Source organism: Polistes dominula, unplaced genomic scaffold, assembly GCF_049000335.1.
Source record: "Polistes dominula isolate Pdom_NZ unplaced genomic scaffold, Pdom_raw_medaka contig_23, whole genome shotgun sequence".
Taxonomy (NCBI): domain Eukaryota; kingdom Metazoa; phylum Arthropoda; class Insecta; order Hymenoptera; family Vespidae; genus Polistes; species Polistes dominula.
The window spans coordinates 5276418-5300605 of NW_028300963.1; the positions used below are offsets into that span (position 1 = coordinate 5276418).

The window sequence follows — 24188 nt, forward strand, 5'->3', positions numbered from 1 at the left end:
GTGTAAGTCGGTGCAGGGCCGTCATCGCTAACTCTCTGATTCTGAATTGACCAGACGATGTTGTATATAACTACTATGTGTATTTATGTATATGTATTCATCTATGGATGAACACAAGAAACGAGAAGAAGACACGTGCAATCTGTGATAACCAATTTAACATCTCTCTCTCCCTCTCTATTTCTCTTTTTCGAATAAATGTTTACCACGAACTAAGAAGAAGAATCTTAAAGACTGATGTTAAGGTTTATTTATGGTTACGTGAACCTTTTATCGTTGATGATGACAACGATGACGATGATGATGATGAGATAAAAAAAAAAGAATGCTTTAATAAAGATATCACTAATTTATTTTATCATCTTACGCGTGTGTCTATTTATAAACGTTTTTAACTTATCTCGAGATAATATCTTCAATAATTATCAATACACACACACATATATATATATATAAATTAAAATAGGATTATAAAATAAATAATTTACGCATATAATAATATTTGTAATATCAATGTATGTGAAAATTGTGTAAGAAAAGAAATTCGATCATAGACGAGGCGAACGAGAAGATAACCCTTCGTGGAAATAACGAAGAAAACCATGAACTTGGACTTTTAAATATGTGTATGTGTGTGTGTTACTCAACTAGCGTAACTCGGCCGGCTATGAGTCACTTCCGAGTCAAGGATGTCACGATTTCTCACGAATGCTTGGAACTCGTAACACGCTTCGACGAATTAAATATACATTTCGATACATCATTTTTCTTGAACAAAATAAAAAATAAAATTAATCACGTAATTATTATGAAATAGAACAATTATACAATTATTGTATAAATGTTGTTTTTTCTTTTTTAACTTTAATTCCAGTACCAAGAAAATCAACTTTTTTTCCGAGTTGCGAGAGTTGAAGGAATACGTGAGTTCGATCAAAGAAATATTAACCTCGCACATATTTATTTATGTGTGTATATAAATGAGAATACTTAAGTTCGCAAAAGGGTTGCCTCGATCCAGTCGAATATTTCGCATAGCATGAGGTTCGTCGAACCTCATAAGACTCTCATAAGAGCAGGAGGTTCCTCTATTAGGATGCCTGGCATAACTTCTTTGAAGTTTCTATAAATGGATGCCTTCCTACTTACTTCCCTTCTATTTAAAACGTTTTGTATTGGTTGAAAGAGAGGACTTTTATGAATTAAAAAAGAATAAATATATATATATATATATATATATATATATATATAGAAAAAATAAATACAAGTACTACTTTCTCACACACACATACATACATACATACATGATTTTTCTTAAATAAAACCTGCAGAGACAGAATTTATCGTAAATAAAATCAGATCTAGAGTCTTATAGAAATTGGCTGCAAACGAAATATCTTGGCTTATCGTTAAGCTTTCGAGAGTTTAAATTAACCATTGCACGTCATTGAAAACTTGAAATTATCCAACTACACTTTCCAACTGTATGATACTTCGTGATACCTGTTTCTAAATCGAGATACACTTTAATCCAGTCTTTCTCAATTGAATCGAAAGAAAAAAGAAAACAAACAAAAAATAAATACAAATATTATAATTTAATTCGAGTACCAAAAACTATTTCAAATTGATTAAATCAATTAAAGAAGCGCCTGAGAGTATTTATATTCGATAAAATATTTCATTCGATGCATGATCAGTTATGACTTTGATAGGGGAGTAATAAGAAATAATTTATATCGATGCTTTACTCGATAGATATTATATCGATTATTTGGTATCCATTAACGTATATTTTACGGTCAGTTTTATTATCTTGTAAATTGCAAGCCCATGCTAAATAGTTTTGATTCATTTCGTTACGATGCAGTTGAAAGATCGATAAAATTCAACTTGCTCATGCATAAAAATATTTCAACAGAGAAAGAAAAAAGAGAAAGAAAGGGAGAGAGAGAGAGAAAGAGAAAGAGAAAGGGTGTCAACGTGAAAGGAATATTGAAAGGATTCTTCGAGAAAATAGATTTGATCGATCGATCGATCGATCGGTTCAATGATCGTGTGAATATGTTTTAAAGATTATCGTCAAGGGTATCATACACGATAAATCAATTAAAGTAATAACTTAGGATTTTAATATATCTCGAGTGTTAATAAAATAATATTACCGATATTAAAAAGTGTATTGTGTGTATCATGCATGTTGGTAACAAATATATCTTATCGGATTGGATGATGTCACACGCGTGAATTTAATAGATACAACAAAAATCAATTGGAATGATCGACTATTTTATAATCGAAACTTTATTTGTTTTTTATCTTTTTTTTTTTTTTTTTTTTTTTTAACGAGAAACGAATCATCTTCGTCATTGTCATTTATGCTTCATATCCTTTTTAGGGGATAATAAACTGTATCTAGACTTACGTGGACATGGGTAAACAAGAAAGACACCAGAGGCGGCACGAGCTTCTTATTATTTCACACGAGCATCGGAGACGTTTGAAATATGAATCATGCATTCTTATCGAGTAGTCACGAGTAGTCACGAGTAGTAGTAGTGCATACATTTCTACTTGCGTTTCGACGAGACGCGACAATAAAAAAACATTCAACTTAGTTAGCATATGGATTATTTTCATTTTTCTTATGATTAAATTTATCACGTATTATTGTAAATAATTAAGAAGAATTTTTATTATAACGGTAATTATTATTATAGTAACGAACGCGAGATCGTCTCTCTCAATATTATAATTTATAATTATATTATTATATATTATTATAATTATAATTATTAAATAAATTTAAAAAAAAACTTTAAAAAATCAAGTAAGAAATATATTAGGGGTACCGAAAAGTAATCAAAATTACTTCGATGAGTACACTCACATTTAGTTTATGTAACAATTTCCTTTACGTAAAGCAAAAAGCGTTAAAAAATGACGAACTAATTTTTTATTTATTTTTCAAATTTTTTTTCATTTGTTTTTTTTTTACTTTTCTTTTTTCTTTTGGTTATTAAATTTAATTAATTAATTTGTATTTTTGTTTTGTTTTCAATTCTATAAAACTTGCCAATGTTCGATTTAAAATTATTTACATAGATGTTATCGAATGATGTTGTTTTTAATCGTACGATCTTTTGATAGCTCGTAATAAATTTTCAAAATGCCAGATAAGATCGGAAGTTAGTATGACGATTCACCGATGAATCATATAAGTCTCTTCTCCGAAGATATGTAATTTTCTTCTTCTTTGCTACAACACAACTCTCCGTTAGGGAGTCGCACGCTTGCTTGCATTCCATTGGGGATTGGAGGAAAGAATGAATCATCCCATCTAGTCGATAAGACGCGTGATTGGTTGAGAGCAATCATTCGGTCATACTTTATAATATGTATATTTTTCATCTTTTTTATAGAAAAAAAAATATATATATATAACAAAAACAGGAAAACAAAAATAAATTGTATTCAATATAAAATATTTTGTATTCAAGAATGAAAATTTTTCGATATTTATCTTCATACGTCAATGAATTGTTGTTCGCATAATTTAAAAAGAATCAAACAACGGATCTACGACGTATGATCTTGAATTGTTTTTTCTTTCCTTTTATTTCTTTTTTCCTTTGAATATTTTTATCGCCTTTTAACTCGTAAGCGTGAGCAGCACGCGTCGTAACTCGACAAAATGAATGAATGAGCGAACAAATGAATGAACACGTAGTGAATCATTTACGGAGGAAGTTCAAGGTTACGTTATATGCACAGACACGTTCTCCCTTTATCGTATTATGCGTTATCATCAAGAAACGGCTAAAAAAAAATCATACTACTATTTAATACTTCTTACTAACTTCCTTTTTTCTCCCTAAATAACCTACAATTTGGAATAACCAGACGATAAAGTTTTAATTCAAATTGTTTATATATAATCTATATACCTACAAGCTGAACAAAATGTACGAAATGACATTTAAAACACATGGAATACATAAAAGTTATATATATATATATATACATAGGATTGTCAGGGAAAGTTCGTGCCGATTTGCCGGTAGGTGGCATAAAGTTTTTTTTGCTAAAAAATCTGAAAAGTTCTGAAAGGACGAAATTTTTAAGTTACCTATGAAGGTGGAGAAAGGTTGTGAAACAGAATAGCACTTATATATAATTTTAATATAATTAAAAATAAAAATATAATTAATTATATAAATAAATAAATAAAATTAATTACATAAAATAATCTATATATTAAATATAATATCATTAAAAAAAAATATATATATATCAAAAAACTAATATATCTAAAAAAAAATTAAATGCGTTGCGTTCAATCTTCTGTATATATATAGATTTATTGTAAATACGAAAAATAATAGATACTAAAATTTATGATAACACACATGGTTAAATAAATTCGAGACACGTGTGATCGTGTGAGACATGACTGAACCAAGAAGAAAAAAGAAATACAAAAAAAAAAAAAATAAAAAAGTCGAGCTCTTTCGTGACTGAAATTCCTTCGTGATTCTTTTGTGACTCATCCCGTTCACCAAAAGGGGCCAAAGCCTACTAACAACATGTATTATGAGAACGTCTTTTAACTCTTCTTCTTCTTCATCTTCTTTTTCTTTTTCCTTTTATTTTTTTTTTTTTTTTGGTTATATTCCCTTTCGTGCCACTTCGTGACCCTTTGAAATTCTTCGAGACAGGAATTATGGGGATTATTGTTTGTAATAAGAGTACCAAACAGGAGAACAAAGTTGTTTGAAAAGAAAACGGTCAAAATTATTTCGACATGAAACGCGCGTGTCGTGTCTTTGATGTAATTTTATTTTTCAATCTACAGAGAATGTACCAAAAGTTTTTAACATCATTTTCAAATACCTATATTAAGTACTTGTTTTTTTTTTCTTTTTTTCGAAATATAATAAAACTGTAAAACTAGGAGAGAATTAAATTCAATTCTAAAAATTTAGAAAAAAAGCATGACAAAAGAATAGGATAACTTTTATTTATAATAAAAAAAAAAAATAAAACAAAAAGAATAAATCTTTTTACCTGCCCGGTGATGTCTTTTCCCTTATCCCACTCATATGATTCGAGGAGCATGATTCAAATGGAAATTCGAGTCTCTGCTCGTCCTGTGAATTCGCAGACGACGAAACAGGAGTTGGGAGCTCGTTTAGAAATGATTTACGATCGTGTTCCAGTCTCCTTTTATTATTATAATAATAATATAAAAAGGTATCGCTAGATGCACGTGTTTGGTAAAACGTCGAAAATGTATGAAACGAGGGGGGGGGGGGGAAACAAAAGAAAAAAAATTATAAGAAAAATGAGCTTTCAATTAGAATGATTATATTCGGATCGATTTAGTATCCTTTGTTGAATATGTCAGACGTAAATTGTTGCAGAAAATAACAAAAAAAAATCTTTTTAAGTTTTTGAATTATTCTCAAAATGGAGGATACAAATGATTGATTGTATTGTGATTCAAAAATTCATTCGAAAATAATTCAAGATTTTAAAATATCATTTTTAATCATTCTTAAACACCATTATAAAGAATAAGTTTAGTTTCTGTATATATATATATATATATATCTTTCTCTCTTTCGTTGGTTACATAAGACACGATCCTTAATTACATTCGTCGATATAGTGGAAAGACAAAAAATAGTATAAAAAAAAAAAAAAATATAAAAATAAATGAAAAAAAAAAGTATTCCGTGGGTGTTGCTAATCAAGAACGGCGCCACTCGAGCAACCTATCAACACAACCTGTGATTCTTGAGACTCGCTGATAAAAAAAAAAAAAAAAAAATTTGCGGAAGAAACGCAAAAAGATTTGACGAGTAGGAAAAAAAAAGAGAAAGAGAAAGAGAAAGAGATAGCAAAAGAGAGAAAGGAAAATGTGTGGCGAGAAGAAACGAGATCTGTAAACTACGATGTAAATGACCTCCGTCACGCTCGATTACGTCAGTTATCCTGATATGTATTTATGTATACACACATATATGTATATATAAATATATATATATGCATGGGTATCTATCCTATGTGCATCTGTATATGAACATATGCGAATGCACTTTTGCAAGGAAACGTATGGTGAATGCGTAATGCGATACTCGGGAGTGAAATTGTTAACGTCATTTGTCGTCGACGATAATAAGAAATTCCAACTAAACGGAAATACGATTTCCGTTTGCTACCAAATCGATCATATCGAGTACGAATGTTGAAATAAAGTAATTCTATCGATTAATATTATACGAGTTTTACAGCGAGTAACACACAGATATATTATTAATAATATTTCAATATTAACATTAATTTTTAATACAAATATTACGAATACTTTTATAATAAGTATAGGTAGGTACTTTTATAATCGTAAAAAAAAATATTTCAATTAAAAGAAGATATTCATTTCAACCGATCATTTTATAGTATACTCTATTTAATTATTCAAGCAGAAAAAAACGGATTGATAGTTTAATCCTAAAGGAGTCTTACAAGTACCTACCTAATCGTTTTAATGCTACTCAGGCATGCGGAAACGCAATGGCGCCGGAAGTGGTCGATTCCACTGGTGCTTTGCCTCTTGTTCTCTCTCTCTCTCTCTCTCTACTCTTTTAATTCGATTTGTATATATACACACACACACATATGCGAACATTATCATCTTATAAGTCTTCGTATTGTTTGAATATACATTTTATTTTTGACAACTCCTTCTCTTCTAGTCAAACATACTCGATTTATTCGTAATGGGTTTTTCGTTTGTCATCAATCGCAAAATCATTCACGTTTAAAGTTTAAGTTTTCTTTACTTCCAATTGTTTTGTTTTATTAATTTTTATTTTTACAAAGTAAATGCATAGTCGTACTATGCTATTATGTATTACGAAGTGGCAGCTACTACTACTACTTTTTCTTCTTCTTCTTCTTCTTGTTTTCTTGGAAGAAACAAATACTGGACATGGTCGGTAGTAGTTTCGAGCACCCACTAATACTTTTTACGAGTATTTGCTATGTGTTTTCGACGACTGCCAAGTGCGAAAGTACTTTGAGCTTAGATGGGTTTTCTTTTCTCTTGTCATTTCGTCATTTTTTCCCCCTCCTCCTCCTCCTCCTCCTCATCTTCTTCTTCTTCTTCTTCTTCTTCTTCACCACCGGTGCTTTTTCAACGGATATATCTTCTTTGCCACGTAAAGAAGAGAAACTTTTTATTCGACATCGTGTAAAAATAATTAGAGAAATTTGCTTCGAGCAAACTGAATGAGATTTAAAGGCCCTATACTACTGCTCTTTTCTCCAGTTAAAAGTAAAAAAAAAGTCTTTGAACTCTTCTTCTTCTTCTTCAAAAAAAAAAAAAAAAAAAAAAAAAAAAAAATAAAAAGAAATGCTAATTTATACATATACATCCGCCGTTGGTTCGCGTATTTAAACGTTGAAACCAAAAGTAACGTTGTTTAAGTTTATATTAAAGAAGATATCGTAAAAAAAAAAAAAAAAAAATAAAAAAAGATATTCGTGAAAAGTGAAGGATACAAAATCGGATTCTCCATGTTGTTTCTTATGGAAAAATTTTTTTTTCTTTTTTTTTTTCTTCTGTCCAAATAAATAATTGGATAGAACGTAATTAGTAACGAAAGAAGACAAATTTATTTGTTCAAAGTTCATTCGAAGAAACGAGTAGAGACGAATATGTACATCGACAAAATATATGCTTGATGTTTGAGAGATTATGAAAAAAACAAAAAATACAACAGAGAGAAAGAAGAAGAATATTTTATATCTGTTGAAATTAATTGAAAAAAATATTTAACGACTGGTGGTAACTATTAAAATATTATTCGAACAAAGGTCCAACGATACAGCGAGCTGTTTAAATTTATCTTGTTTTATATTTGTTAAATTTGTTTCTCGTATCACAATAAAAGTAAAAAAAAAAAAAAAAAAAAAAAAAAAACCAGATAATCCTCACGACGAAAAAAAAAATAATACTTTTTTTTTTTTAAACGATTCAATGTGACAGACTGCAGATTAAAATCTATGAAAACAAAAAAAAAATATAACCAGGCGAATATCGAGGTCACGGTCAAAATGTTAAAACAAAAGCCACGCTTTACGAGTTGGTTTATTTTTTTTCTTCTTCTTTTTTTTAAGAGCAAGGACGATAAAATGACGTTTAATTATAGTTTTAATCCTAGAAAAATATCGCGATTCTCTATCTCCTTTCTCTTTTTCTTTCTCTGTCGGCTTATTTCCCGAGTTTGTCGGTTAAAACACGTTACGCCTTGGTGATGAGAATTTATAGAGGAAATCGCTAATTGAACTGCTCGTAAATCGTTACGAAATGCGACATATTCGTCTCATCCGGTCATATATAGCACTTTATATACATATCCCAAGTATATGATGAAGAAGAAGAAGAAGAAGAAGAAGAAGAAAAGGGAAGGAAGAAGCACAAAAACTAAAAAAAAAAAAAAAAAATAAAGCAAATCAAGGCAAAACAAAATGAATAAAAAAGAAACACAAAGGAAATGTTAAAAAAAAAAAACGGTAGCCTAATTAAAAGATTTTTCTGAGATACCGCGCTGATTGTCTTGGACGATGGTAAGAGTTGGAGTCAAAAAAAAAAAAGATCCAACAAACGCTGTAATGTGTCATTAAAAAAAAAAAACTAATTTCGTATTGTTACGTGCAATTAATGATACTTTGGAAGATAGGATATGAGGGATTAATTTGTATAAAATTCACGTGGTTAATTCGTTACATGAAAAAAATAATCGAAAAAAATATCCTTATCCCGAATAAGGTCGAAGGTGAACACATATCACGTGTCTTCCTCCTTCTCATCTTCTTCTTCTTCTTCTTTTTCTTCTCGAGAGATCTTGTATTAAAAAAAAAAAAAAAAAAAATTAATTAAAAAAAAAAAAAAAGAAAAAAAAACAAAGATAACCAGTAAATAAGAGAAAACGTGCGATACTAATTATCAACTTAACGAGAATTCGCTGCAAGGAGTATATATCGTTGCAAACTATAAGTCTATTAAAACATGATCGATTTTCTTACTCGACAAGGTCATTCGCGTGCTTCTTCTTCTTCTTCTTCTTATAATTCTCTTTCTCTATCTATTTTATCATTAATTATAATTACACACATCTTCCTTGAGATCGTCAAATACCATAGAAGATAGATAGATAGATAGATAGATAGATAGAGAGAGAGAGAGAGAGAGAGAGAGAGAGAGAGAGAGAGAAAGAAACACACGAGCGCACTATTAATAATTAATATTATTTATACGGTTACGGTTGGACAGAACTCGTAATTAACGCTTGTATCGATTGACCAATTGGATAAATTCAACGAAATATATTTCTAACTTATATATCGTCCGATGAAAAATATTGCCTTTTAAAAGAAAAAAAAGGAAAAAAAAAAAAAAAGAGAGAGAGGATATTTGTAAGTGTCACTACTCGGTAATAGTTGAATAAATTCGATCTAAATACCTTTATGCTAGTAGCTCTATTAATCAATAGCTCGAAGCAAAAATATCTATCGTTTATGTCATAGATAGATGAAAGAAAAATGAATACTAGAAAATTCTTCTCTCTCTTTGAACCGATTTCAAAGTGAACTGAATCAAAATGCATTCCAGTCTAGGTCGTTACCTAGATATATAAGCCAGTTACCTATAAAACTATACTCAATTTTAGTGCCAACATTTTATTGAACTTGTATACTAATTCATAATAAATTAACAAAATATTCGATATTCAATTTCAATGAATTTAGATTTGTTTTAAAATATTTTGTGTATATATATTCGTGTTCCAACAAAATACTTAGAACTCTTATTATACAATTCTAAGTATAACCCGTGTTTAAGTATAATGTATGAAAGTTATGCTAGCTGTACAAATCTACCCAGTCATAACTGAAAAAGATCGTGCGTATTATTTCTATGTCAACGGAAATTTGATTCGATGGAACTTAATATATCGAAATTAGATGCCAAGAAAGAGGGCCTAAGTGTAAACTTTAAAGATTTACTGACTGATGATATCGTATTAACAGAAGATTAGTAGTGTTACAACTTTCGATGTCTTGTACTATAAAATTGTTAATTTAGGGATGTTTTAATACTGAATCTAAGCCAAATCGATTGTAAACGCCAAGTTGCTTGTCACAATAACGTGATCTATATAAATGAACATCATAAAATCATGTTTCTCATTTTTATTTTATACTTATATTAATTATTATTTATTTTGAAAAATATTATTAGTGCTCTTGGGATATTTTATTCTATGACTATAATAAATTGTGAGATTGAACAAAAATTAATGTGCATTATGTATATATATATACATGTATATGTGATCGAATTTAAAAGTTAAAGTCGACTTAGGATAATTAAAAGGATCACGTATGACGCACGACAACGAATGTATAGTAATACTTGTAACTCTTTCGTTCGTTCCCTAAGTATTAGCAAGCTGGTCCTCAGCGTTGTGTTGTAATTACTATCATAACTATGTCTCTCGGCCGTCTCAGTCGTGAACCATTATGACCACAGATTAAATGCATCCGGTCTATAGTTTTAACGCGTTGCTTGTTTTTCGACAAAGTTCATCACCTATTTCAAATGATTTTTTCTTTCCCTAAGTAAAATATATTTTCTAATTTTGTTCCCATCGTAGAATATTTTTCTACAATAAATCGATTGGATCCTTTGTTTGTTTGTTTGTTTTTTTTTTCCCCTTATAATTTTTTCAATGTCCACGTCGAATTTTATTTTATCGTTCGCATAAGAATTAATAAAATATTATTTTATACGTTTTACGTTTCAGCACGAAATTTTCGCGATTTATTTTGTGAAAAATGGAAAGTATAAATATAAAAAAAAAAAAAAAAAAAAGAGAAGAAAAATACGAAGAGTAGAAAACGCGCTGAAAAGAGAGACGCCCACGGAGAGCGGATGCTGGGTCGACAGGGTCACCTCTCTCGACAAAATGAATCTTTTATGCCTCTCGCAGACTCGCCTTTACGACGATCTCACTGACTCCTCGAGAATGTTCCGATTCGTTCTTTCAAATTTCATCTTTTTTTTTGTTTGTTTTCAAAAGAACCTAATCCCACGAATATCGAGCTTCGGGAGGATTAACCTGAATAATCTTTCGTGCTTAATTACCAATCATTGATTTATCCTCACCCACGTGATTTATCCTTTACCGTAAAGAGTGCTATACTATTATAAAATTATATATATATTTTTAATTTTAATCAATTAATCGTTATTATAATTTATTTTTGTTCACATTGTAAAATTAATGTAAAAGTCTATTGGAACTTCAGAATTGTTCTATTCATTTTATTTGATTATATTTTCTTTTTAATTTTTGATATTAATCAAATAATGTAATCTGATATTCAAGATGGAGGACATCCCTCTTTTCTACACGAACGTATCATCAAAGGTATTCGAAAAGAAGCATCGCAACATCTCTTACAAAGAGAACACCACATTGATATTAATGTCACTCTAACCGACACCGAGCGTCCGTTTAATGATAGTGATCGTGGCACGAGCCACCCTATTATTCATTTCATTATCCAATTCAATGGCAGACTCGTTCTTCTACCTTCCATTAACTTCATATTTTTGAATCTAATCGAATTGTTTATCCTCGTAAATATTGGAAATGGATTTTTCCGAACTACCTAATCATTTTATTGTCTTCGCAAAACAATTCTATGGTTTATGGTTCGAGATACTAAAGAAATCAACAGCTGTGAAGAATTATGGCGAAGAGCCAACAAAAAAAAAAAAAGAGGAAGAAATAAAAAAAAGAGGGAGAAATAAAAAACAAAATAAGGGGAATACATAAGATATACATGTATTATTTTTCTACTCTCTTTTATCTCGAACACGAGACGGTCACGTTCATGGCCACACGAAGAAAAAATTATGCATATATACATATACATATATATATATGTATATATATTTATCTCCCACGTGACACGATCAAGTTACAACTAAAACAAAAATACGCATCTATCAAAAATATACAAATATATATATATATATATTTTTTTTTGATTTATCTATTTATTTTGTATTATTTTTTCTTTTTTCTTAAACAAAAAAATAGCAATGCAATTTGTTTGCACGATATATGCAAACAGTATTCGATGCGATACATCTCTTGTATCTTGGTAAGCAGCAGCAACATATAAAGTAAATATAGGAATAGAACTGGCTCTTATCCAATCCCTTAATACCAGAGAAATGTTTAGTTAAGTTGTTGCGTAAACGAGAACGATTTACTTCAGATTCGAAAATTGCATTTTCATCCAATTTTCATTAGCATAAAATATGAATTTTATTATTGCAATATTAAACACGTTTGGAAATTCTTTTTAAGACAATTCGAATCGCATCTGTTTATTACATTTTTTCTTATTAATATGATTGAACTATTTAACACTAGATATACCACCCCATTTTTAGTATACCTATTTCAACCACACTAGTCAAAATGACTGATGTTTAAACGCTTAATTATTTACAGAAATCAAATGTTACATGAATTAATAATGGCTCGTCTGGTATATCTAGTGTTAAATTATAAACAATGACAAATTTTACATATAAAAGTTTCCACCTAGATAAGCCACGTTTGATAGATGTAAAAAATAAATTTAGGCAATAAAGTTCAAATGAAAAATGGTTAAAAGGAATTACACACGTACTCTTGGATCTAACGTAAGATTCATATAACAAATAGGTTTCGTAAGGCGACGACGACGAGGACGAGGACGAGGACGTGGACGTGGACGTGGACAGTAAAGAAAATTACGTAGACGTTGTAATAATGAAAATGGCCGCAGTGGTAGGACCGTTAGAACGATTCTCAGGGATTTCTTAGCGGTAAGCTCGTACATATAGCTTAGAGAGTTATGCGGCTTATCGCTAAATCGGGAATGTGCCATAAACGTTGTGTCGTCTGTAGACGATGTCCATGTGAGGATAATCTTATACCTATACCAGAAGAAGAGAGTCAATGCTTTCTACGACGATTTATTTTCTAGCGGTAGAGAGTCGTAAAAGAATACTATAGTAAAATCCAACTATTTCTGTCTTTTTTTTATTTCTTTCTTACTTTAGTGTTTCACAAGTTGCATGAAGGAAAAGATGAGAATTTTGATTAGTGAACATAGTCTAATGGGATTGTATTTTTCTTTTTTTTTCTTATCGTTTTCTTTTCTCTTGGTTTCAATAGGTGAAGGTACACAGGTAAAGTTGAACATGTCAGGTTAAAGTGTAGAAACGTTTTTTGCATAATAATAATAATTTTTCTATAATTATTATTCCAAAGACGTTGCTATTATCTTACCTTCGTATGAAAACCCGAAAAGAAGGTACGTCGTGGGGCTGAATACGACGACATGTTGATCTTGTTGACGACCATGGTCATGGCAATTCAAGAATGAATCCCTCTCTCTCTCTCTCTCTCTCTCTCTCTCTCTCTCTCTCTCTCTTGCTCTCTCGGTCTCCTTTCCTTTCTCTGAGATCCACGTGAAAATCGTTGGGGGTGGGGGGGCACACGTTTGGTTGTTCAACTTAAATCGATCATCCACTTGGACGTAGTTCTATTTGCTGCTAACCCCTTTTTTTTTTGTAATTTCCTATATTTAAACTTCCAATTATCACGCACGTTTCTTTTCCAGGTTGCACTGGCAAAGTTTAAAAATAAGCATCGTACTTCCCGTCGTTGATCATATTTAAAATCAAATAAATCGAGTTCGTGTAGAAACGATAAACAATATAATATGATAATACATTCGTCACGCACGAATATGTATTTGATTTTTAATCGAGAAAATCATTCCGACGATTGTTTAAATAATAATCGTGTTGCCAACAACGAAATATAAAATCAAACATACCGAATTTCGATTTGATTGATTAATTACAAATATACCATACAATTTCGTATTATTTATAACTTTCCATAACTTGTTTCTATTTTTATTTTTAATTCTATCCACATGAAAAAAAAGCTCGTAAACCCCGTTGATGAGAAATGAAAACGATTATACGAGAATACCGAACATGCCAACGGACACGCTCCAACTGAACTCGAACGTACCTTACTCTGCCATTTATAGGTCCCCACTACTGTTTTAAACAACCAATCAGAATATTGCATTTGTTGACGGCGCGTTATACGAAACATCGAACGAAACTTGTTCGAGTATCTGTTGTGTTAGATTCAACGTAACCTTCGAACTCGATGGGACGTGTTCAGTTAGTCAAGAGTAAGGGTAGGGATAGAACGACGATCATTGGAAGATTCTTAAGCGTCGCGACGCGAGAACTCCTTGTGGTAGGGTGAGAAGAGGCTGGAACAGGCAATAGTTGATGCCACTTCTCGACGAATCGTGAAACTTTCGTAGAACGATTCACTTCTTTCGATAGATCCTCTTTGTAAACTTATTTACGATCGATCTATTCAACATTATTCAATATACATTTAAATGTAAACAATTGTCGGTACCATTTTCTATCATTACAGAGATTCTATCTTTATTTTTCAGTAAAATATTTTGCAGAAAATAATTGAACAATACTTTTTCAAGATTCGTGTTTAATCGTTAAGTAGAGAATGAAGAAAATTGTTCATCAACTTTGTTTTCCTCGTTATTTATTGTTATATGAAACTTTAATTTCTCGTCTATCATTAATTTGATTGCCTTGATATAAGATAATTATTATATTTCTTAATACGTGTTAATTTTATGCGAATCATGAATTATGCATTCAAATGATGAATATAATCGTTGATCGGTATTTTGAAATCGATTATTCTCAATTTAGAGACTTGTATTACGTAAATCCGAAACGGATTTTCCGAATGATATTAAAAAAGACAAATAAACTGACAGTGAGTAAGGAGTTATCTTAATTTTTTGTTGACGTCACAAAGAAAGGCACATATGGGTTCACGGGGAACTTCCAATTTCTGAGTAAAACTCGCGGAGATGTTGAGGACCGGCAAAGAGGGTTCTTCTGCTTGAACAGCTGTTTTGATAATCCACGGCACGAAGAAAGAAAAAGAAAGATTTACGTTAAAAGGGGTCAAACACTTGCTTACGTAGAATCTTATACTTCGATGTTAAGATTCTTACGAACTTAAGCGAAATTCGAGCGGAAAACGATTTTGTTGAGGTTAGCAACACGTGAGAGTTCGAGCAATTCGTATAAACGTGACGAAATAAAAAAAAAAAAAATAAAAATAAAAAGAAAGAAACTAACAACGCAAGGGCTAATAAACGGTAACACGCGTTCATTGAGCTCGAAAAAGAAAAAAAGGAAAAACAGAAAAATAATGACTCAAACGTTAAGTGTCATCGCTCTTATTTTCTGTATAAAATTGATTTCTTCGTAAAAATGAAATCTATAGAAATAGAAAATGTAAAGAAATGACCAATTTTTCTATGAAAAGATAAAATAAAAATATTAAATATACTGATCTAAATTTCTACAGAAAATGATACTATAAGATATCAATGACTCTTAGCTCTCTACTGTGAAAAAATATAATTTTATAAGAAAACGAACAAAAAAAAAATATTTTCGTAGTATAGTAAAGATAATTAATAATGTCTACATTCTAAGTATAATAAAAATACAAAGTTATAAGATAAAATATATATATATGAGTATAATTTGACATGAAACTAAAAACTATATTTTCTTTTCATTAATATTTTCTTTTCATCATCCTAATTTGTTTTTCTATGGTGGGTTCCTATTCCTATACGACGAGCTATGAACTTTGACAGTGTAAATCAAGTGAGAAAATAAGAGTGGCGAAGGAATCGGCGTCGCGACGCAATTAATTTCGACGAAGTGCGATGATGATGATGATGGAGCCTTCTCCGGTACTATTTGTGACTTCGCGAGAAGAAAACGATGCTATAGAAGACGCAGAATCGGTGAAAGAGTAAGAGAGAGGGAGAGAGCGAGAATAAAAAATACAAAAAATACAAAAAAGGAATGAAAACAAAAAAAAAAGGATTGCGCTCGAACGCTGTACTCTTTGGCGACGCACAGTCGCGTGTATATTTATCCAAACCAGCCAAACTCTACTACTAACTGGTACTTTGCGACAACTTTAATAAGAACAACTACGATCATTCTATTATTTACCCCTTACTTCCTATTTTTACTTTTTTTTTTCAAGCTGTTACTAACCCAAAAAATGTTTTTTCTTCTTCTCTACGATTTATTGCTAACAAAATATCTCTTCTATCCATTGTTTTTTTTTTTAATACTTTGGAAATTTGGGTTTTTTTTCCTCCGTATATAATTAAAATAAATAATCTCGAACAAATCTTGTATGTTTCCTAATTTATATTACTTTTGAAAAATTTTGTTTTTATTTTGTTTTCTTCCTATGTAATTAAAATAAACACTCAAAAGTATCTTTTATGTTTCCTAATGTATATCAAGTTTTTACAACAATATTTATTGGTAAGACGATTTTTATTGTTGAATTATAGTGAACGAGAGATGTCTTCCATCTTTGTGAATTAATAGAATCGTATTATAGAAAGAGATCGTACCTAACAGCCACTTAAATTTAACTTCGCCTAGAGAAACCAGTTGGATCAAGGACTCGTGGCTTTTTGATTGGCCGGTTGAAGACAATCGAGATGATGATGATGATGATGATGATGATGATGGAGACTACTATGACTGACAACGCAATATTTTATTTTACTGTTATTTTTTCAAATTTATAAGAATAATTTAGAAAATAAATGTCGAGAAATATAAGAAATAACATTTTTAGCAAAATTACTCAAACTTTAATTATAAATTATTATCATTAAATAAGTATTATAATTGATTAATGAACAAACTGTAAAAAGGTTCATTCGAACAATTTATTCATACACATTTTTGGAAATAAATAATAAATAACATTGCACACATACACAAGAAAAAGAAAAAAAAATATGAAATAAAATAAAAATTGAGAATAGAATTGGCTCGATGAAACTTAAAGAAAAAAGATCGGTAGCGAAGCGCAATATTAAATTGCTCGAAGAATAATACGAAAAAGAGATAGATAGGAAGAGAAAGATAAGTGAGCTGAGGTATTCGATAAAGGATGAGAATGAGACACGAAGATCGTTAATGGCACATAATTCACGCGATGAATGCGAATTACTCCCCGTTGGCTGTAATTTTCTTCCTTCTTTTTTTCTTTTTTTTTCCTTTTTGTTTTTTTCTTATTCCTACATCTCGGGAGCCATCTGTTTACTTATGTAATGATTGTGCAATAATTACCGATCTTTAAGCAATTTACTGCCTTAGGCGCTACCGAAAGAATCTTGCCAACAAAACAAAAAGGATTTAACATACTCGATCGACTTCTTCTTCTATTTTTTTTTATTTTCATTTACATTGTTCTAAGGTCAACAAATATCAGCATCTGTTTAGAAAGGTCAAACATTTCTAATAAATTGACCTATGAATAAATTTCATCTCGATAGAAAAACTCGTCAGAAATTTCATATTTTTTCTTCATTTCTGATTTCAAACGGTGTTATATTTCAATACTAAATATTTTATAATAAACGTTCTGATCTAAACAATTTATCCACATTTCGGACAAAAAAAAAACAAAGTGTAGAGAACTACAAAAGCATTTCAGATAAGATACTCTTTCAAAAGTTTCAAGTTCCGGGCTTGAGTTTAGTGTCATACAAATTCAGAGGCCAGATATATAAATCAAAATTAGCGTAAAGATTTAACGAATGTGTGTGTTTGTTCGGAACGAGTCTAAAATGGTTAATGGTTCAATTGTTTGGGTCAGTTCACGCAATAAAATATTAGTCACTCGTAAGTTTGTGAATGAAAAAAGGACTATACTTTTAAGGAGTTTCGATTCTATTCAGTTGAACACTTAAATATGTATATGCACATACGTATATGATCGTGGGTTATTATTTAATTCGATTAATGAATCCAATAGGTTGACCTTGGAATAATTTCGAGCATTCATACCGACTAATGAAGTTTCGAACCTTCAACCCACGCACTATTCAACCTTACAAATGTATTTTTTGTAATTTATCAAGTTAAAATCGATTAACGCGTATTACCTCGTGAGAACGAATCAACATCTTTCTGTCCTACACACGCGTTTTTTTTTATCTTCTTGTTGTTGTTTTTTTTTTCTACTTCATTGTAACACAATAAGCTAATAATAAACGTTTGCTTTGTAATATTTCCCGAGTTGTTCTTCCCCTTCCATCTCCTCTTCTTCCTCCTCCTCCTCCTCCTCCTCCTCCTCCTCGTAATATTCCGTAGGTAATTTCTCAGGACTGTCCATTTCCTCTGGGAAATAATCAGCGATTACCTTTTGTACTTCATTTTGGTCTTCAGTTGCAAAGTATGGGTTGATACCAGCAAATGCTAAAAAAGCTTCTTCGTTTATCTTTTTAATGACAACTACGAAGATTTCTATCGTTGCCTTCTTCACCTTTTAATTAATTCATTAATTATAATATTTATTTACATATATATATATATATATATATATATATATATATATATATATATATATATATGTATGTATGTAATAATACAATTTTATTGTTTCTAACTTTTCTTGTAAATTCTTCAGGACTGTTGGCTATTTTTCTAGCCAATAAAGGTTCGTCGATTGAAAATGCAGCAAAATATTCGATAGCCTCCGAATAATGTTCAAATGCATTCTTTAAATCGTCCGGTTTTTTTGCCGAATATTTAAAAGCGCAAAGCGGCGGGGGTGGTTTTGGTACTTCGTAGGGATGATTTTCAGCCATGTATTCAGGGAATAACGTCATGAAAGCATGGACTTTGCTTCTAGCCTGATATTTAATGAAATAGTTTAAGTAGATGCTAACAAGTTAAGTTAAATTGATATTAAGTTGATACGTGATCGTTTATTATTCAATTTTGAATAATTAGAAGGTAAGGTATACATGTTGAGGTGCCCAAATAGGTGGATCGATTCTATATAAATCTTCTTCGTTTTCAGGATCAGGCTCGTGAATGTAAATGTATCTTTCCATGTATGTACCAACAATAGAATGTCTAGGTGTTTCGAGTAAATTTCCAACAATTGTTTTTCTATGAGAATGGCTTTGCAATAAATTATGAAAAAATCTTTCAACATCGTTTATGGCTCTTACTGGACACTTTTCTTTATCTATAATTTCTGGACAAGTGTGGGGATAAGGAACAGGCCATTCATGTGGCGGTGGTCTACTTTTTAATCTAATAGCCAAACATTTACCATCGGTCAAACCTATAAAATCCAAAATTGTCAATCATAGTAATTACAAAATCTCCTAATTAATAATTACCTATCAACAGTTCTTCCGTTATTTGAATATCACTCTCAACTAACATTTTTTTAATAATTTCATCGTCAAGTTGAATTTTCTTTTCTTCTTGAACGTCAAAAATTTGTCTAAATAAATCACGAACCAATTCGGTATAGGGCTGACATTGCATTTTGATCTTTGGATGGCCTTGTTCATCTCTAAATACCCATGGATACATCACGACTATCATTAATTCGCAAAGTTCCAACATCATTTGTGCCATAAACGCTTCGTACTCTTTCTTCTTCTTAGCATCTTCCTCAGCCTTCTTCTTATTTTCGATTGCTTTCCTTTGAAATATTCGTCGCGTGTTCAAATAAACGCGTTAAATAATCATTTCTATTCGATCAATTAAACAAAGAAAAAAATCTCAGGCCCAATTAGATGAAAACATTTTATTCTCGTTAAAAAAACAAAAAAAAAACAGTAAAAAATTGCTGTATTACCTAATGGCTTCCTCTTTTTGCCATTTGACTTCTTCTTCGGGTCCACGTTGGTCAACGGACATTTGCCAAGCTGGTGGAATTTCTTCCTGAACCCTATGTACCTCGGCCAATAAAATTCTATACAATTTAGGTGCGTTGGCACCGAACACCAAATTCACCATTTTACCATCCTGAATAAACAACCAAACCGGTTCGCTATAACCGCGAAATCTTGCAAGATCTTCGATCTCATCGTTCTTTGCTATCGCATAGTTTATCATTTCACCGGCTACTTCCATCTTGATCTTTCGTAGGAGACTGATCATAGCCGCACAAGGTCCGCTCCATTCGCTATAAACGTCAACTACTATCAGACCTGGCCGATTTAGCAGCTCCTGCCATTCCTCCTCGGTGTTGACCTCGCTCTGGAGTGCGACCGCTCCTTTCTTGGCTTTCGCCATTACACATACACATTTAACAACGCCCTTTCAAACGTTAACCTCTTTACTTTTCCAACCTTTATTTCAATCTTTTTCCTTTTTTTCCTTTTTTTCTATTCGCTTATTCGATTACAATCAATGTTCATACGTTCTTTCAACAACTATGTTTTTTTTCTACTTTTTACTCTTTTGCTTTATTTTCTTTTTCCCGATAACCTATTTTCCTTTTCCCAAATTTTATTTATTTAAACTGACCATTCGTTTGTTTATATATATATATACTAGGATGTTCCGATCACACGTACTGCATTTTTTTATATAAAGATATATCAAATCGTTTCTCATTTGATTATTTGATCGTTATGGCACCAGATAAAAAGTCGCCATCTTTGATATACGTTTATGTTACTCGTATCCTGCCGGTAAAGACAGAAACAGCTAAGAAGAAGCAGAAGTAGAAGAAGAAGAAGAAGAAGCAGCAGCAGAAGCAGGAGGAACAAGTTAAAACAAAGAAGAAGAAGAAGTAAAAGAAGGAAAGATCGAGGGCAGAGATAAGCTCGTTTGAATCTTTGGTACATCCCTTACATACACACACACACACATACACATATATCTACTTCTTTACATCCTGAGTACAACTTTTGACCGTACTTAATTCGTCTCGGACTTGCGATAATTAGTCAGCCGAGAGATGATAGCAATTCAACGTCTTCTCGTTTGATAGACGAGAAAAGCGAGGAAGAAATTTACAGCCTGCCTTATGTTTCACACGGTTGCTCTCACCGATCCTTCTATCCACATATGCATACGTATGTGTGTATATGTTGTATAAACGAGAGAGAGAGAGAGAGAGATAATAATTAATCACGACTCGTTACACAAGTCGCTTATGAATGATTTATAAGTTGACCTTTAAAGAATAACAAACCGATTTCACGAAAAATAATTCGTCGTTGATCTTTTAACGACCCACACGTTTCAATTTTCTTTAACTTTCATCGATTTGATTTATTTATTTCTTATCTTTATTATTTGATATTTTTTCTTTTTGTTCTTCATCTTCTTCTTCTTCTTTTAATTCTTCTCTCGATATCGATTAAAGTTTATGTTTCGAGAATCGAATAATAAGAAACGAACACTTGCATATCACGTGAATGGAATTATTTTCTTTTCTTTCATCTTGAATAATATACATTTTCTAAGCGTTCGTTAAATCGTCAAATGTTGTGTCCGTTAATCGTTGTGTTACATCACGCGAATTATGTATGCACGTATTAAAATATATATGTATGTATGTGTATATGTGTGTATGTGTATGCATGCACCTACTGGCTCGTAATTAACGCACGGAAATAGACGCAAGGCCGTTACTAATTTAGTTATTTCAATCACTTTCGATATCCGTCTTGATTAATGATCACGATGATCTTTCTAAATGCTGTTATTTTATCTTTCATATTATTGCTTTGAAATTATTTCTCTATGCTAATTGTCTTTTTTTTTAATTCTATCTTATACACAATTAAAATGTCTATAAAATTATTTCTTAAAGATTGACAATCAATATTATTTAGCTTTTTTTTTATTTAATTTCATTTATTATTTTTTTTTTGTTTAAATGTACGTGTCAAAGCATTTCGTAACATTGTAAAATAACATCTCAAATTTCGCACAAATACCTGACTGTTTACGTGAAATAAATGTGACGAAACTAAACCAGAAGTAAAAACATTTTGCAAAGGTAGCAAAATTTGTACGAAGAATATCTCGCTTAAATAACAAAAAAAAAAAACAAAACGTCAGACGATATCATTTTCTTTTCCGTCTTTAGAAAAGGATGGAATTATTTTTTATTCTCTTTTTTCAACGTTATGAATTTTCCCTGTTAAAATTGAATCGATTTTCTTGACCCAGTTTAGAAAAACACTCAGAGGTTTTTTTTTTCTTTTCTTTCTTCTTCGTTGCTTAGGTAAAGATGTCATTTCGTTTCGTTGAAAAATTTCTACAACTCAATTTTCTTCATGTTCATCTAGTTTATGAGGTTTCTGTCAATCAACGATTAGATTGACGACGCTGGAGCCAACAGCGTGTAATGGACTTTACGATCTTCATTGACGCTGTTGTCAAGAATGTGTATGATTTCTTCCAATGAGTCTAGACTAAGATTTTTCCTCTTCTTCATTTTCTGTATTTTTCTTTAACCTGGATACAAGATAGATTAAAGGAAAAGATAAAAGTACAGAAATAAACGATAGACATTGAGATAATTATAAGAGACACTTGGAATAAGTTTTACGAGAAAGATCTCACACGAGAGAAGAGCAAAAATGAACGGACAACTATAAAAACAAATACTTAATAACGAAACGAGCCCAACTAGAATTAACGTTAGACCGTATTTGCATTGGTCATTAAAATTAAACGCTTGATTTTTTATCAACAATGACGAGAGAATCCTACGAATACGATGTTCACAAATTTAAACTACGATACGAGCTTTGTTAAATCAATTTTATCGATAAGATTGGAGTTGATTTCATTTGGAAACATATTTTGAATTATTTATGAACTTATTTCGAGATTACGTTACGAATGATTTATCGTCTCATTGGTGTATCTATAATTTATTCTAAATAAGAGATATATAAAGAGTATGTATTTTCTTGCAATTGAGTCGTTGTTTCTAAACGATTCACTTCACATATTACGTTTACATCTCATTCGAGAATATAGGTGTAGTACTAAACCTATGAATTACGTTCCCGACAAAGGCGTCGTTAAATCGATCGTTCGATATCATCTTATAGTTAGTTTGACCTTCGAGTAACGCCTCCACAAATCGAAACACGCGATCGTAAAATGATATGATTCATTATAAAACGACTAGTCTTTTGACGATAATCCAATCATTTGTGATCATTTTATGACAACTTAGAAGAGTGTAGATTCATTCTTTTTTAGTTTTCTTTTTTTTTTTGTTAATTGTCAAGTAATGGAAAGAGTATACGTCGATTATTTCAATCATTATTTCATTTTTTTAACACGAATATATTATTATCTTTATATTGAACGTGCTCTTAAGCTGTACTATATCTGCATGACAGTCTTATTATTATCAAAGACTGTATCACGCGAGCAATGTTTGCAAAGGGGCCACGTTGGCAACGAAAACGAATCTTAAGTAGAACAAGCTCGATTCTCGGAACACCGAAAGTAGTTCTGCCAAAACACCTGTAAGGGCTCTTCTTTTCGATCTAACTCTAGAAAATTATTTTAGATCAATTATTTTGTTTCTATCAACGATAAGTTTGAAAAATATATTTCTATTTTCTGACAATTCCTTTAGATTCGAATAAAAAAGTACAAATACATTGGATCGCAATAAAATAGAAATGAATAAATTTTGTTAACAATTGGAAAATCATTCGAAATAAATTATTTTATTTTCAGCCACGAAAAGTTTGAAAAATATATTTCTATTTTCTGACAGTTCCTTTAGATTCGAATAAAAAAGTACATAAATAACGAATCGCAATTGAATAAAGATGAATAGAACTTTGCATTGTATTTTTATCGTATCAGAAGAAAGGATAAAAAACGTTTTGTTAACAATTGTTGAAAAATATATTTCTATTCTCTGATAGTTCCTTTAGATTCGAATAAAAAAGTACATAAATACCGAATCGTGATGGAATAAAGATGAATAGAATTTTGCATTGTATTTTTATTGAATGAGAAGAAAAAGATAAAAAAAAGAAAAAAGGTTTTGTTACAAAATTGGAAAATCTCGCCAAAGGCGTTGTTGACTTTCTTTCAGGATGATTACGAATCATCGCATCAGTTACTT

General features: G+C 30.8%; 2 protein-coding genes and 1 long non-coding RNA gene across 7 annotated transcripts in view; 1 reads left to right on the forward strand and 2 right to left on the reverse strand.

The window, feature by feature from the left end:
* The window catches only part of Sarm (sterile alpha and armadillo motif), a 70037-nt gene that overhangs the window by 22695 nt on the left and 23154 nt on the right, over positions 1–24188 (reverse strand). Inside the window, exon 1 of one of the 2 annotated variants that reach the window (XR_016176613.1) lies at positions 13425–14147. The exons of the other annotated variant lie outside the window; for it this stretch is intronic. The gene's annotated coding sequence lies outside the window, so the exon portion shown is untranslated. Of the gene's footprint in view, positions 1–13424; positions 14148–24188 lie in introns of those variants that run through there. 2 annotated transcript variants of the gene reach the window in all.
* LOC149032546 (uncharacterized) overlaps positions 1–24188 on the forward strand; it is an 89657-nt gene that overhangs the window by 9779 nt on the left and 55690 nt on the right. The gene's annotated exons all lie outside the window — the stretch shown is intronic.
* Positions 18306–20362, reverse strand: LOC107065585 (uncharacterized). The gene is made up of 5 exons (XM_015319431.2): positions 19923–20362; positions 19456–19766; positions 19072–19397; positions 18712–18957; positions 18306–18587 (listed from the first exon to the last, which is right to left on the reverse strand). Exons 1-5 carry the CDS (start codon positions 20360–20362, stop codon positions 18306–18308), a joined length of 1605 nt encoding a protein of 534 aa, XP_015174917.2.

Coding starts and splice junctions, on each gene's coding strand:
- LOC107065585 (XM_015319431.2), bottom strand. CDS start 20,362: ATGGCGAAAGCCAAGAAAGGAGCGGTCGCACTCCAGAGCGAGGTCAAC. Junction 19,398..19,455: donor AACGGAAGAACTGTTGATAG/GTAATTATTAAT, acceptor TGGATTTTATAG/GTTTGACCGATGGTAAATGT. Junction 18,588..18,711: donor CTGAAGAATTTACAAGAAAA/GTTAGAAACAAT, acceptor ATTAATTAAAAG/GTGAAGAAGGCAACGATAGA.